The sequence below is a fragment of the Cynoglossus semilaevis genome, chromosome 17 (assembly GCF_000523025.1).
Source record: "Cynoglossus semilaevis isolate Cse_v1.0 chromosome 17, Cse_v1.0, whole genome shotgun sequence".
NCBI lineage: Eukaryota > Metazoa > Chordata > Actinopteri > Pleuronectiformes > Cynoglossidae > Cynoglossus > Cynoglossus semilaevis.
In genome coordinates this window covers 3,899,666-3,913,803 of record NC_024323.1, presented here as the reverse complement: position 1 = coordinate 3,913,803, position 14,138 = coordinate 3,899,666, and the positions used below count along the sequence as shown (strand labels likewise).

General features: G+C 41.3%; 1 protein-coding gene across 1 annotated transcript in view; it reads left to right on the top strand.

Annotated features, from left to right (window-relative positions):
- Window positions 1-221: 221 nt before the first annotated feature.
- lasp1 (LIM and SH3 protein 1) overlaps window positions 222-14,138 on the top strand; it is a 23,863-nt gene continuing 9,946 nt past the window's right edge. Inside the window, exons 1-2 of the mRNA XM_008329444.3 lie at window positions 222-518; window positions 9,776-9,870. Of these exons, the coding sequence (XP_008327666.1) occupies window positions 450-518; window positions 9,776-9,870 (164 nt within the window). The 5' untranslated portion in view covers window positions 222-449. The remainder of the gene's footprint in view (window positions 519-9,775; window positions 9,871-14,138) is intronic.

Here is a 14,138-nt window from a genome sequence, read left to right as displayed (position 1 = left end):
GGCCCGGATTTCTGTGCAGTTGCTCGAAAACGCAAATTGCAACTGATCGATTTCGTTAAACAGCGCGCAACACGCACATACGCCCTCATAAAAACATGTGTTCATTTAAACATTTCTAGCTTCAAATCAATTGGACATTGCTTTCAAGCATGTAAATTATTGAACCTCCCATTCTGACTGCTTCGGACACGCGCACGGCGGAGGAAGGGAGGGGGCATCAGGAGCGCGCTTTCCGTGTCTGGTTTAGTGGACTGACAGCCAGCTGTGTGCGCGAGAGACTACAACGGCAGCATCGAGCTTCTTGATTTGCTCCACACAACCACATCAGTGTTGGTCCGCTCCCGACCATTGTTGACGTGAAACGAAGCTTTTTAATTTTCAAACGGACTCATAGGACCGGCGGTTTCCGCGCTCAAGAACACACAGAGGTAGAAGAGCATTTCTCCACCATGAATCCGGAGTGTAGCAGATGTAAAAAAGTCGTTTACCCCACGGAAAAAGTGAATTGTCTGGACAAGGTAAGAGTGTGATTGAAACCGTTTTACTTTCTCTCATTGTCCACCCATTACTGGTTTCCTGTAACCGTGCGTCCTGGCTGAGCGTTAAGCCCCGCTCGCCTGAAACAACGAAATGTTCTTATATTTTCTGAATGAATCGAACGCACCGTGAGAGGACAGGTATTTTGTTAGCTGCTTTAGCCTAGCTCTTAGCTTCTATCAGTGAGCCGCTGGGGAAAACGTGGAACGTCATAAAAATGTCAAATTATGTAAATTTTATAGTTTCTGTAATATGCGTTTGACGATAGGCATTTGTTTAGTATAAGAAACCAGCGATTTAAGGCATTGGTTTTGTGTTAAATATAAAGTAGAACCCCGCATGCTTTAAGTCAGTTCGGGGCCTCACTTTTACTTGCTGTAAAATGAATAATATGCCTTAAATAATATATTTATTTTAAATAGTAGATGCGCAGATGCCAAATATAGGGTTATGGTTATTTAACTACAATATACAATACAATCCAAAGATCCAGGCATTTCACGCCCTCATTAAAAAAAACCCCATCGTGGTCAGATGTCTGTATTAAATTCACTGGCTAATCCCAGTCAAAGATGAACAGTTCCAGTCAAAGGCTGTACCCTAATCTCACCCAAGATGGTAATCCCATCATTTTCACCCACGGTGAAATGGTCACAAATAACAAATGGGAGCACTCGAACACAAAACCACGCAAGTTCTAATCTGTCTCTCCACAGTGGCATTACACTTCCTATCTCACAACTGACAGTACAAAGCAAAGTCAGTCCAGCCCATTGATTGACCCCTACAATCTTCCACTTGGCCCCACATAGAGCAATTAATTACCTACCTTTAGAGGACCACATGGAATGTCCAAAGTATAAGCAAAAAAATCAAATCAAAGCATGCTTTCCTCTGGGTATTTCAGTCCAGAAAATTGTGTTTGGCTCCTACAAGAATTCTATTTTTTAAATGGTCCAATTTGGCCTGTTTTTTTCTTCTAGTTGCTCTATTGTTGTGGTTCATTTGAATGTGTGACTGTGTCACCCACAACTTGGTAGAAAATGGAACTGGAACAAGTGTGTTTAGCCGCCAGACATCTGCTAAATTTAGTAATTATCCAGGTATTGTCCCAGGTGCAAAATTTTGAGTGACATCAATAACATTCCTTCAAGATTTATTTGACCCACAGATGGGTTTAGCAAATGACAAAAATGTACAATTCTTTGCTAGAAGAAGTCAGAAGCAAACTACTAATGTAATAACCTCCATGTGTCTCAATTTTGCCCCAAAAGCTGCATCCCTGGAGAACAGATATGGGCCAACAATCTATAAAGGCGCCTAATGCTTTATGATTCATTGCTACATGTAGAGCAAGTGGCAAATATTGGGACATGGCTAATTTGTTTTAAAATCCTGATTCTATATCTATCAGATTTTTTTATTCCTTATTCTGCTTACAGAGTAAAAATCTTAACCTTTCTGGTTTTCTGGAGTGTTGTGCAAAATGTTGTTCTTGTTCTTGCATGTTGGAAACCAAAAAAAGACAATTATAGATGTATTGCACTTAATCCCGCTGCTTCTCTTAAACTGTTATATTGATGGGTGGAGTCTGCTTTTCCAGGCATATGTTTACACCGTTTTACAAAAGCATGGCTTTGGGCTAGTAGATAATTTGGCTAATGGATGCTCAAATGGCTATTGAAAATCAATCTCTGTTTAAATGTACTTGTGTGTTTGGGTTGACAAATGATACAAGTGGCAAAAGGGAACATAAAGTTCATTATCTGAAGTAGCATCAGCTCTCAATTCGATGCATTATGGTCGTGCTGGAAAAATGATTTATCCAGGAAGAAGAATCCCTCTTTGCGTACAAGCGGTCCACTAACATTACAAGGCATATCAGCCTGTGTAAAGCCTGGTATCGTTACGAAGTCGAGCACAGCCTGAGAGTGCTGGGGAATCTGGCCTGTAGCAGTGTGCATTCCAACAAACCGACACTCCCATAAAACATGCTCTGTCAGAGGCCCGCTGTGCTGTCTCCCTGCTCTGAACTATGCACAGGAGAGCAGCCTGGCGTCTGTCTTTGCTGCCATTCTTCATCAGTGCTCACCCATGATTAACGCCTTCACTGTGCCTTCTTTGTGGCATACTTGCACAGCGCTAGACGTGTTTGTTTAAAGCAGCCATGGTGACGTTGTGGTCGAGGCTCTGTTTCATGTGCAAGGTTAGACCAGGCATAAACTGTAGAGGCCTTTCAGGACACTAGGCTACAGCTATTCAGTTTTTTTTTTACCCCAAAAAGTAAATCTGAAACCCTGCCTTTACCTGACAGCTCACTTCTACAGTACAATACACCTCAGTGGAGCCACAGAGGCCTGCGTGTCTGCCTGCTTCTTTCCAGTATAGCAGGTCTAGGCCCAGCGGAGGGGGTGGGCCAGTGAGCACTTGCAGAGACAGGAAGTGAGTTTTAGTAGAGGCAGTCGTTGGTAGCAATTTCTTTTTCTTCCTTTTTTACTGTCCCCTTGTTGCCTAAAGTGTTCGTGGAATGCAAGAGGTTGCAGTGAATGCATCTCCTCAAGCATAGGACTTGTGTTTTGACACAAATTCTTCCTTAAACTTGAAGACAGCTGTTGACCTGGAACCAATGAAGCTGCACTTTGCTGCATTGCTCCACTGGTTGAGTGACTTGATTTGCTCACATGTCCATTTTAAGATTAAAAACCGTTTCCCCCACTCAGGAAGTTTACAGTTTGAAGATAACTTGAGAGAACAATGTAGAGTTTTCTTGTAAAGCTCATCATCGTTCACTCAAACGCTAATGTACGGCTGAGTGTCTGGGCACTTACAGGCTTCATATGAAAAATGTTCCATCACATAAGGGCAAAGGAGATGATATAAAAACATTGACTGGATGTTCTAAAAATAATCGCGAGGATTGTTTGGAGTAGGTTTGAGACTTACTCAATATCTGTAAATGATTATGAATTTGGTAATTATTATGCAAATACATAAATCAACACAAGTTTCTGTTTTTTGTTTATTTTTTTTCAAATTAACTATCAAATGAATGATCAAATTACCAAAAATTTTTTGAACTGTTAGCTAACATTAATACTAATGGATCAGCAACATTTTATGTTTAAATGTTTGGATTAGGAAATGTTTCTATGGACTCAAGCTAACTCCTTGGTTGGTGACCAGCCCATTCTTTTACCATACAAGTATATGTAAGTGTGATGTCATGTGTGTTGCCTCTTACTAAGTAAAAGGTCAACAAGTGACACATTCGTAAAAGTGTGACTTATTTTGGTACACCACTAGACACGTGTCAAAAGAGCCCATTTGGTGTCACTTTAGTTGCAGTCAGAGCTACTCCGTGCCACAAAGTAAGTCCATTAAACAGACAGTGACTGGCTTTAAAAGGATTTTAACCCTTGATTTTCTGTTTCCTTTCTCCAATCTATTCTGTCCTTCTTTGTTCAATGATCACCTTTAAAGGGTTCTAATAAATACATTTTACAGCACTGGCAACATGTTACAATACATTTGTTTACACACTAAAAATGTGGGTGTTACTTTGCTGTTTTTTGTTTATTGTTTTTTTTTTTGTTTGTTTTTTTTTTCTTTTGTTTTAGTTTTTTGTGTTTGGCTCCACTGTGAGGTTTCTGATTATGAAGTGGACCACCGTTGTGCTGCCACTGCATTTCAGTCACAGGAAATGGCGTAAAAGAAAGGCCAAAGGTCAGACGCTAATTTTATTCAGATTGAGCGGGAAGGACTGTAGGTCAGGGGTAAAAATGTTCAACCTCTACTCCATGAGCAATTTAGAGGTGGAGAAAATTCAGTTTAAATGCCATTAAATAAAATCAATAAAGGTGAACTAGACTTTTTTTTTCTTCTTCCCTATCAAGTTATACTGGAATGAGCTGACAGTCTTTACTGTGTTTGGCTGGTTTATTCTGAGTGCTGATTCATATTCTCCACATGCTCGCCACAGTCATAGAAACTGTTTAGCCGCCACTGTTAACATGCTTTGATGAATCAGTAACACAGTATCATCACAATCACAACAGTGAGCGTCTGGGTACTCTGTATTTTTTACTTAAAAAAAAAACCGGAACAACTCCACATGTGTTTTTTTGCCTTATGAATAAATCTGGACAATAATTGTTCCACTGATGATAATAAAAAAGGAAGACTAATGACAATAACTTACTATACTGACATGAGACTAGTAGGGGAAGTGCTTTCACAACCCATTGTGTTTTAAAATATATATACAGTACAGTGAGCCAGCACTGGGATAATAATTAGTTTATGTTCTATCGTCCACTCCATGTCAAACGAAGCACATACCTGCTAAATAAACGTACATTTCTGAATATTCTGAGTCTTCCTTAAATTAAAAGAAAAAGCTTTTGTGATTTGGAAAATTTGGCTTTGGCTATATTAAACAATAATTGTTATGTAAAAACAAAAAAAAAAAAAAAAACTTAAATATATTGTATATTGCCATTTGGTGTAAAAATAGAGAAACTGTTTTTGGACCGTATTGTTCTTTGCCAGCCCAAAGTGGTACTGCAACCAAACATGTTTTTCAATGTGGTTGACAAGTTAGACTAAAAGACTTTGTCCTTTTTTTATACACCATTCTACTTTCTCACTACACGTATACTCCTCACGGTGTATTTGAAACATTGTCATTAATTAGTCTTTGGAGATATTCTAAATAATTTCCTAGGTCTTAGATTTTTTTCTGCTGATTTAACTTAAACATCCTCGCCCAGTGTTATCCTTCGGACTTATAGTAGCGTACAATATTATCTACTCTGATGATTAAAATGGTTATTAAATGACTTAGTGTGAAAATCCATATAGCTGGAGTCATATATTGATTAGATATCCTAATTATCATCTACATAAATCACTGTTTTTTCAACATTTATAACAGGCGTAGGAAAAAAAAACCCAGGCCTCGCCTTGTGCTGTAACTTGTTTCCAGAAAATATATTCTTAGTCGATATGTTGTAAATCTTTCCTTATTCTCTGACATTTTATTTACAGAGCATCTAATCAGTTAATTGATCGAGTAAATTGACTAAAGGTCAAATTACAGCGACGCTTTTGTAAATGCGTGTTATTGCTAGTGGACCAGAACTAGTGAGCATTGTGCCCTCTAGATGACAGACTAATGCTGACAGCTACTGTCGTCGGCACCGGAGCTGCAACATTCTGTCATACTGTCACAAACAACACAAGTTACACATTTATTTATTATTCGTCAGTGTCGACAACATTGGCCGAGGTAGCATTGGCTGCAACACGCTCTGCGGATGGACAGAACAGAATTGACCGTACAACATGCACCAGGAAAGAATACATATTTCAACATACACGGTGGATTTGCATGGGGGAAATTTGTTTTGTGACAGATGCATCACCAGATGAGTTTTCCAAAACAGTTCTTTGTGTTCAAAAGGTCGGGTCATTTGTGTTGGCCTACGATTAGGTTTCCAGTAATATGCACATTAAAGCTTTGCATGTACTCGTCTACTTTGTTTCTGTAGTTGGCATGTTAGAAAGCCTTTTCTTGGTTAGCCTATCACGAAGCCATCTCTGTGTGTGTGATGCGTGCGTACATGTAGCTCCAGTGTTTTTGTTCGGTCCTTTATGTATCTGTTTTTCCACTGAGAAGAATCTATGACTCTGACTTGGCATTTTTTCCCTTCCCCACAGACTCCTTGGATTTGTAGTAAAATCCATGCGTCACATACAAAGAGACATATAACCCACATATTCACGCAGTAATACTTGGAAGTAGGCACATGTACTTGTGTGTCCTTGAGCCGTGCTGATGCAGGGAGTCGATGGGGTTTTATTTCTAGGGCTCTGTCTCTGCAGTGTCCTCATTTTCCACTTGACTGCCAGATCCTGTCTTGGCACCTAAAAGTCAGGTTTTTCTTGGAACCGGACAAGCCTAAACTGCTGGACGGCTTCTCTAACACACTTTTGGGGAAGTTTCTCACTCCACCTCTCTCTGTCTTTATGGGCACAGGGCCACCTTAACAGTTTGAATAATTCACATTGGTTTCCCTTAGTTTCAAAGTCCAGTGTGTAGTGGTGGCCATCCGCCCTTGACAGTAGGATGGTTCTCAACATGTCTGTATAGGTTCCGTCATCCAGGTCATCAAGCAGCTACATCAAGGGCAACTGATCTGTTTAGGTTCCTCGAAGACGTTTCACCTCTCAGAAAAGGCTTCTTTAGTTCTGACTGCTGGGAAATTTCTGATTTTTAGCCTTTGAAAGGTTGATAAGCTAGAACACAGTTTTGTTTTAGTTCCTATCACACCTGTGATCTTATATTTGTGTGTTCAGCCACATGTAAAGTAAACACACGTCGAGAGCAGCAGAAAGGAGCATTATTTGGCCTTTTTGTAAAAGAGAAACTGAATGTTAAGGTGTATATGTTTCCAGGTGTTGTGGAGTAAAATGTTTCCGTTTATATTTGACGGGTGAAAAAAACAGTTAGCTTCATAAAAATGCAGAATAAACAAATCGGATAAAGGACTTCAATCTTTAAAGACGTATTTCTTGAAGTCCACTGTCTACTGTTGTAAGTTTTTTTCTTTAAATAGTCATGTTAAATCATGTTAATCTAACACAGTCTTAGGTGCCATTTAGGGTCAAATGCCTTTTGGAAAAGAATGTGGTCACATGTCCTGAAACCTCCTGTGGTCTGAACCTAAAAACTCAGTCTTGAACTCCAGCATATGATCCTATTACTGGGCCTGAACGTTAAAACCAGGTGTGACGTGGTCCGAGGGTCGGCTGAGAAGGTTGCCGTCGAATTGTCCTGTAAAATGGTAATGAGGGTTCTCCTGGTGAAATGTGACTCAGCAGGTTGGACGGTCCTTAGTTTACTAAACAGTCACATTCAGGAGGCTTGACCCACGGTCAATATTTACTTTGTGAATGACTCCGAAGTCCAATTGCAGTGTATAGACACTTAGAAGCAACGAAAAACTTTCAAAAACGGAGAGGAGTAGAGAGTTATTGTGGAGAGGAGTGGAGTGGGCTGCTGCCCAGTACGTCGATGGAGCCGACAGCTATCACAGCTGCGAGTCAGGATATGGAATCTCCCTGCTGTATGATGTTGTTTGTGAAAGGATTTGCCTTTGTATATTGTCATTGGCCAGGACAATGGACTGAGAGAGCAGTGGAAAACACCTCCAGGCCTTGATCAGTCGTTTGAGGGTTAAGGAGTTTGCATTGAAAGACTTGACCCAATGTGTTCGGCTCTGAATTACAGCTCCTCTGAACGAGAGCCAAGGCTGGCTTTTCACATTTTTGTACCTCACAACATCGCTGGCTCACAGCTGCACACACACTTGTCAAATGCATACAGTTGCTTTTTTTTTGCGCCTACCACTCTGTGTGGTCCGGAACATCCAGACATAATAGACTGGAGATCAGCCCGTTGCCAGATTTTGTGCCGTTCATTTTTCAATGTTTGGTCCTGTTTCCATACTTAGCAGTTTCTGCAGCTTCCACAAACCTCTCCATCTGGGCGATACGCAGTCATCAGTGAATCACTGCTGTAACACAAGCTGCATTATCAAATTCTTATTATGGCCTGCAGAAAATTGTTCTCAGCTTCGCCAACTCCTGCTTTCATGTGTTAAGATTGCTTTTGCAGTGTTTTTCATCATCTTTTTCCATGCTGTTTGTTTATCACGTTAGTGTTTGTGTGGGCACTTGGCGTAGAAAGTGACAGAGGGTGGGTGAAAGAGTGAGGTATGTCAGAGCACCCCGAGGCCATGTTAATAAGGACTCCCCCATTCACTCCCTCCCATTATTCGCCACGTCTGTGCGCTCCACCCTTTTGTCCCTCGTTGATAACAGAAGCATCCAGATCATTGCTTCATATTCTGGTGTTTTTGTCTCTCCATACCCACCCCTCTGTTTTGCTCCCATCCCCAGTGCATTCTCCAACTCCTTTCTTTCATGTTTTCTCCCTCCCTCCTTCCAGTTTTCTTCACTCCTCCCTCCCGCCCTCCTTCCCTGCCTCGCTCCCTCTCGTCAATCCTGCTTTGAACCCTTAGGCCACAGATCAACCCAGTGCCAAGAGAAAAAAAAGACAAGGAGGAGGGAGGGAGACATGGAGCTGGATAAGATTGACATCACGGCCTTATTTAAAGATGGACACAGCAGCTTCAGATACGAACTGACTTAAAATGTATTTTTAAGGGGCCTTGGCTAGTTAAGACGTCACTTCTTCACCTCAACTGCGAACATCCAGTCAAGTCTATCTTATTTGTGTTACCTTAATAAACATTACTGTATTGACATAAAGAGCAGGGATGACTTTGAGACATGTATATTTGTAATAAGTCAATATTATATTAAATGTGGAAATCTCCAACAGATCCAGACTGAGAGTGTGCAGTTCAGTTAGAAAATAAAACCAAAACTTTTTAACTGATGTTTATAAAAATTTGAGAAAGCCTTTCGGTGTGCACCGCTAACTGTCAGAAATAGTTGCAGGGTAAGCCAGCAGGTGGCTCCACGGCCAAAGTGGACCTTTCCACAGATGACTACACCCCTAGCAGACCGCTAAATTGAAGCTAAAATGCAGCTAGCTGCTAACTAGTAAGCCCAGCATTCCTACTTGGTAGACAAACACAGTGGAGTCTGAGGTTTGGTGTTTCTTCTGAAGTTCCTCTATCTGTCCTCTAATGCCTCTGTGCCTGCACCTGGCATGTAACCGTTCACTGGTTTCAGCAAACTGTTCAGCAATTCCCAGATGTGGACGTGTGTGTTTGATGTAAGAAAGATACGTAAGGGGCTCGATATCTAAATACATACAAAATGATACTTTTTTTTCCAACGAGACATCACTACAGTCAGATGAACTGATTAGACTGTAAATAAAAGCTCATCTATTATTAACAAAACTGCTTTGTTCTACCTTCCTCCTCCAGCTACCTGGTTAAGTTAGTTCAGGGTTTTAGTGAAAGAGGAAGTGGGTTTCTTTGTGCAAGCGAACAAAACTGTTCCACATCATGTCCCCTTTTAACTGATGAGTCAATGTTTCTTATTTATTTTACAGTCGGCTCTCATATACAGTACTACTTTCTTTGTTACTGTTCAGCAGCTACTCCTTTTTTTTGGGGGGGGGGGGGGGGAGGGGTCTGAAGAAATATCCTGGCTGTCATCTCAATCATTATGTTGTTCTGTTCCTCTTTTCTTTTGACAGTTCTGGCATAAAAGATGCTTCAGCTGCGAGGTCTGCAACATGACTCTAAACATGAAGAATTACAAGGGCTACGACAAGAACCCATACTGCAATGCGTAAGTCATTCACAAGCCCTGATTTTTATTTTAAAATTTTATTTCAGTTTTTACCCCCGCACAGTTTTCAGCCTTCGTCTGAGGGACAGTGGCTGCAGTGTTCAGTCTGAGCACACACTGAAACAGGAGCCTAAGTGTGTGTGTGTGTGTTTATGTTTATGTGCATGTTACAACCCGACTGTTCTCTTTCTTTCTTTCTCCCTCCACTGTTGTTTATCAGTGTCAGTTCCAGCCCACACCCCTCCTCCTCAGAGCGCTGGCCGTATATGTGCTGTGGGAAAATGCCTCCATTTCTCCTCCTCCTCCTCTAATGGCAGGGAGGGGAGGGGGGAAGCTGGGGGGGGGGGTCAACAAAGGAAATTCCTTAAGTTCCTCTACAGTGACACGGGTGGACATGCTGAAAGCTAGCGTGTCCACTCGCACTCCTGCACAGTCCCTCACTGTGAAAGCTCTCAGAGAATCCCCCTCTTTGAGTTCTTACTACATTTTTCTCCATGTCCGTGTGCAGGGGTGCGTGGTCTGAAGGGGAATGCAGAGAGAAGGCGTTGTGTTATGTTTTGACAAGCTTTTTTTTATTTTCGCATTTTCCCCATCCCTGAAAACACCAGGATATTACTAGAGAATGAAATCAGCCACTGTCAGCCTTTCATTGTCATTTCTACTCTAGTGGAAACTTTGTGGTAGTAGAGAAACTGGTGGTTAAACTTTTTATAGCGCGTGTTGTCTGTTATTACAAATTTAGCAACATGTTTCTTGCTCCAAATCTAAAGTGAAATAATATGAATGATTTTTTATTATTATTATTATCTGATCTGATTTGCCAATAATGTCTTCACCCACACAGCTGTAGAAATTCAGATCTGAGTCAAAAAAAACAACAGGGCTGAGTCACAGCCGCCGACAGTCGTACATGCAGAGCTGTAACTGTACAGTTCGCCATAACACGGTTTGCATTGTGCCGGGTATTTTGCATGTAGCCAACAGACATGACACACAGAGTGTGACTAATAGTTTGGGCGTAACGCGCCTTTAGCTGCGTCGATTTCCTTAAGTCACACCCCTTATTTTTCCTGCCATTATACTTTCATAAAATGGAGTCAAAGGAAAAAGAGTATTCTTACATTTGTAAATGAGAAAATGAAATAATTTGATGTACAACTTGTATTCAAACCGCTAGAGCTGCCAATAAATCCACAACCATGTGCCATGCTGTTATGGTGTGACACTTATGTTTTCCTCTCTGGTTCAGTCTCACGATGACCCAGTCACATCTTTATTAAGGTGTGAACCATGTGCAGCAGGTGCCATCCTGCTTCTCTCCATAAACTCTTTGGCAGAGTTTTTTTTTCTTCCACTCCACGGAATTTCTCCATCACTTTCTGCTCCAACAGATTCAAGGCTCCACTTTCTGTTTATTATGGCTGCTTCCGTTTGTTTAAAGCGAGTTCGATTCAAATAAACATGTTCACTGTAAGAGGCTCCCTCTTCAGGAATGGAATGCTCAGGCAGAGGGCTCGTTCCTCTGTTATTACACTGTGGTATAAGTAGTTTATCATTACTCTTCTATATTTGGCCCCTGTAATTGATAGCGGAGTTGTTTGTTTTCATATATATCTATACTCCGTCCCACCTCTTCCTTGAGAATCTCGACACTAAGGGATGTCGCAGAGCCGAAGCCGGGTGTTGTGGGAGATTTAGGAGGACAGATAAGTAGACATTAAAATTCTTCGTTTCCCTCGGTGCCTGCCATCCTTTTGGGGTCTCTGTCCTACTAAGTGATAGTTTTTATTTTTATTTATCTGGAAATTATTATGATATTATTAAAACTTATCTATAGCCTGCCAAATGTCCACAACCTTAACAGTTTAGCGTAATAAAACCTGGCTGATGAATTTAATTTTAGGTGCAGAAGGGACTTAGGTTTCCAATACAGAAGATGTAAGTTGGTAAGCCACAAAATGCTAAAATTGTACTAATAATCAAAGCCGTTGAAGGAGATCTTTCTTCAATTCCTGCCAATATATCAGCGTCGTCTTCAACTAAACAGGATGAGATTTTAGTCAATTATTACGTAATTTAATATACTTTTTGTGACATTTTTGTTTGGTTGTGTGTTGTTTTTTTCCTGATGATATATGTGCCGTGGCTCAAAAAAAGGTTGGGAAACACTGCTATTTATTGTAATATGTATAATAATATATAATAGTCATTTCAAATAAATGGTAAGTACTCTGTGTGTGTGTGTGTGCATGCTTGTGTCAGTGTGCCCATTGAAATGAATGACTTGTACCTATCCAGGTGGAAATATTAAATCTGAATCACTTCAATACAACCTTTCCAGGTCTCTCAGAGTCAAGTTTTCCACAACATCTCCTGGTCCCACAATGCAAACAGACTTCTCCTTCTGCACAGTAGGCAGTTTGTTTGTGTGTGTGTGTGTGTGTGTGTGTGTGTGTGTGTGTGTGTTCGTGTCATGCGCGACCTCCTTGCTCCCACACCCCAGTTTGTGCCTCTCGTCTATTTTAAACGCTGACTTTTTTGTGTGTGTTCACCGTGTGGGTTTGTGCATGTGTCACTCGCTCGTCTCTACGACTCGTGTCCCTGCTGCACACTCAGACAGAGACTCTGACTCATCCATACAATGAAAGACTTACACAACGCACATGCAGGATTGAAGACATTAAGATACCACAGAGTCACAAATGTGCTGCCCCGGTGCAACATTCTTTTTAGGCTAGGAACAGAAATGCTGAGGCAGTGTCTCTGTTGAAGCCATGCACCATCTGAGGCAAACAAAAGGGATTTTTTTTTTCTTTTTTCTTTTAAGATCAGTGACGCTCTGACAGGAAGTGTGTTTGACCACAGAGGGGACACACCCAAAACCAAAGAAAAAGGAGCATATATATTGCCATTTTGGCATCTTTAATCAGAGGTCCTCCCCCCGGAGGAACAGATGTTGCAGAAAGACCCTAAGGGAGTCAGTGCATATATAGATGAACTCACTCCATAACAGACTGATACATGTTTCTGCAACTGATTATTGTTTATTCAAGCTACAAATATTGTTCATAGTTGTGTAATAAAAACAACTTAAGTTAAAAAAATCTGCTGCATGGACTTGACTAAATGCTTTTGAAGCTCTCACGGGCCACACAAAACGGCTTGGCGGGCCGCGAGTTTGACACATATGTACTAAAGGATATACTGTAGTCCTTATTAGGGTTAGGTTTAATGATGTAAATGGTGGCTCCTGCCCTAAATATTTGGAGTTACTATGTAACTCAAGCGCCCAGGTAGCTTCCTTAGCCGCCCAGCCACTGCGGCCTCTGTAATACTATAAAAAGGATACATTTTCCATATTTAGAAAAGATGGCTGACTTTAATAATTAAAAATTAAAACAAAGATTTGTCAGTACAGCTCTTGCCTTTTTTTAGTAGATAGACCAGGTTATAGAGAGACAACCACCACAGGTGGGTAGATTTTAGATCCTTCAAAATGTCCTGTGAACTTTTGCTCTTTCTGTGTTCTCTTCTTCACATTTTTTCAAATGCCATTTCCTTTTCAACAAATCAGATGTAAAATACATCAATGACGGTGAATCCCACAGGAAAAAAAAGAAAGAACACAAATGCTAACTCAGTTCCTGTATTGCCAAGACAACGATAAACATCTCTCCTAGATGCATTACACAGAAGCCCAGATAGTAGTTGAGGGTTTTTGAGGTCACCCGGAGCCCTAAGGCATGCTGGGAACTGCAGTTTATATATTTAATAAGCTACGAGCGGGGCATTTCCTCACGCTGAATATAAGCCATGTGCCGAACTCTCCTCGACTGCCAGGAATCTTCATTTGTGAAGCTTAAGGCTAATGTTGCACAAAAGCCGTTAGTGTCTTAGAAGAGAACGTCAGTGTGCACACGCAGCAGCGCTTAGATAATCAATGGGCGAGTGTGTGATGAATGGCTCCTGGAGTGGCGTGCTGCATGTCGGCGTGGAGGACGTGTGTTTACGATTTCTTCGGTTTACTGTTTGCCGTGTTTGTTTTAGGAAACGTTTTCTGCCCGCCCCCCCAGCAGCAGGAGGTCGAGCGGATACGGGGCTGCGACTGTCAAGAGCATCCATTCAGAAAAGAGCTGAAGACGGCCGCCCGTGACTTTACAGTCACCGACCCTTTGACCCTGTTGTGACTGTTGCATGTTGTTACTGTTCATCTTGCTCCTTATAGGCCCGGTACCATAGGTGTGTGAGAGTGTGTGTGCTTTCAGGAA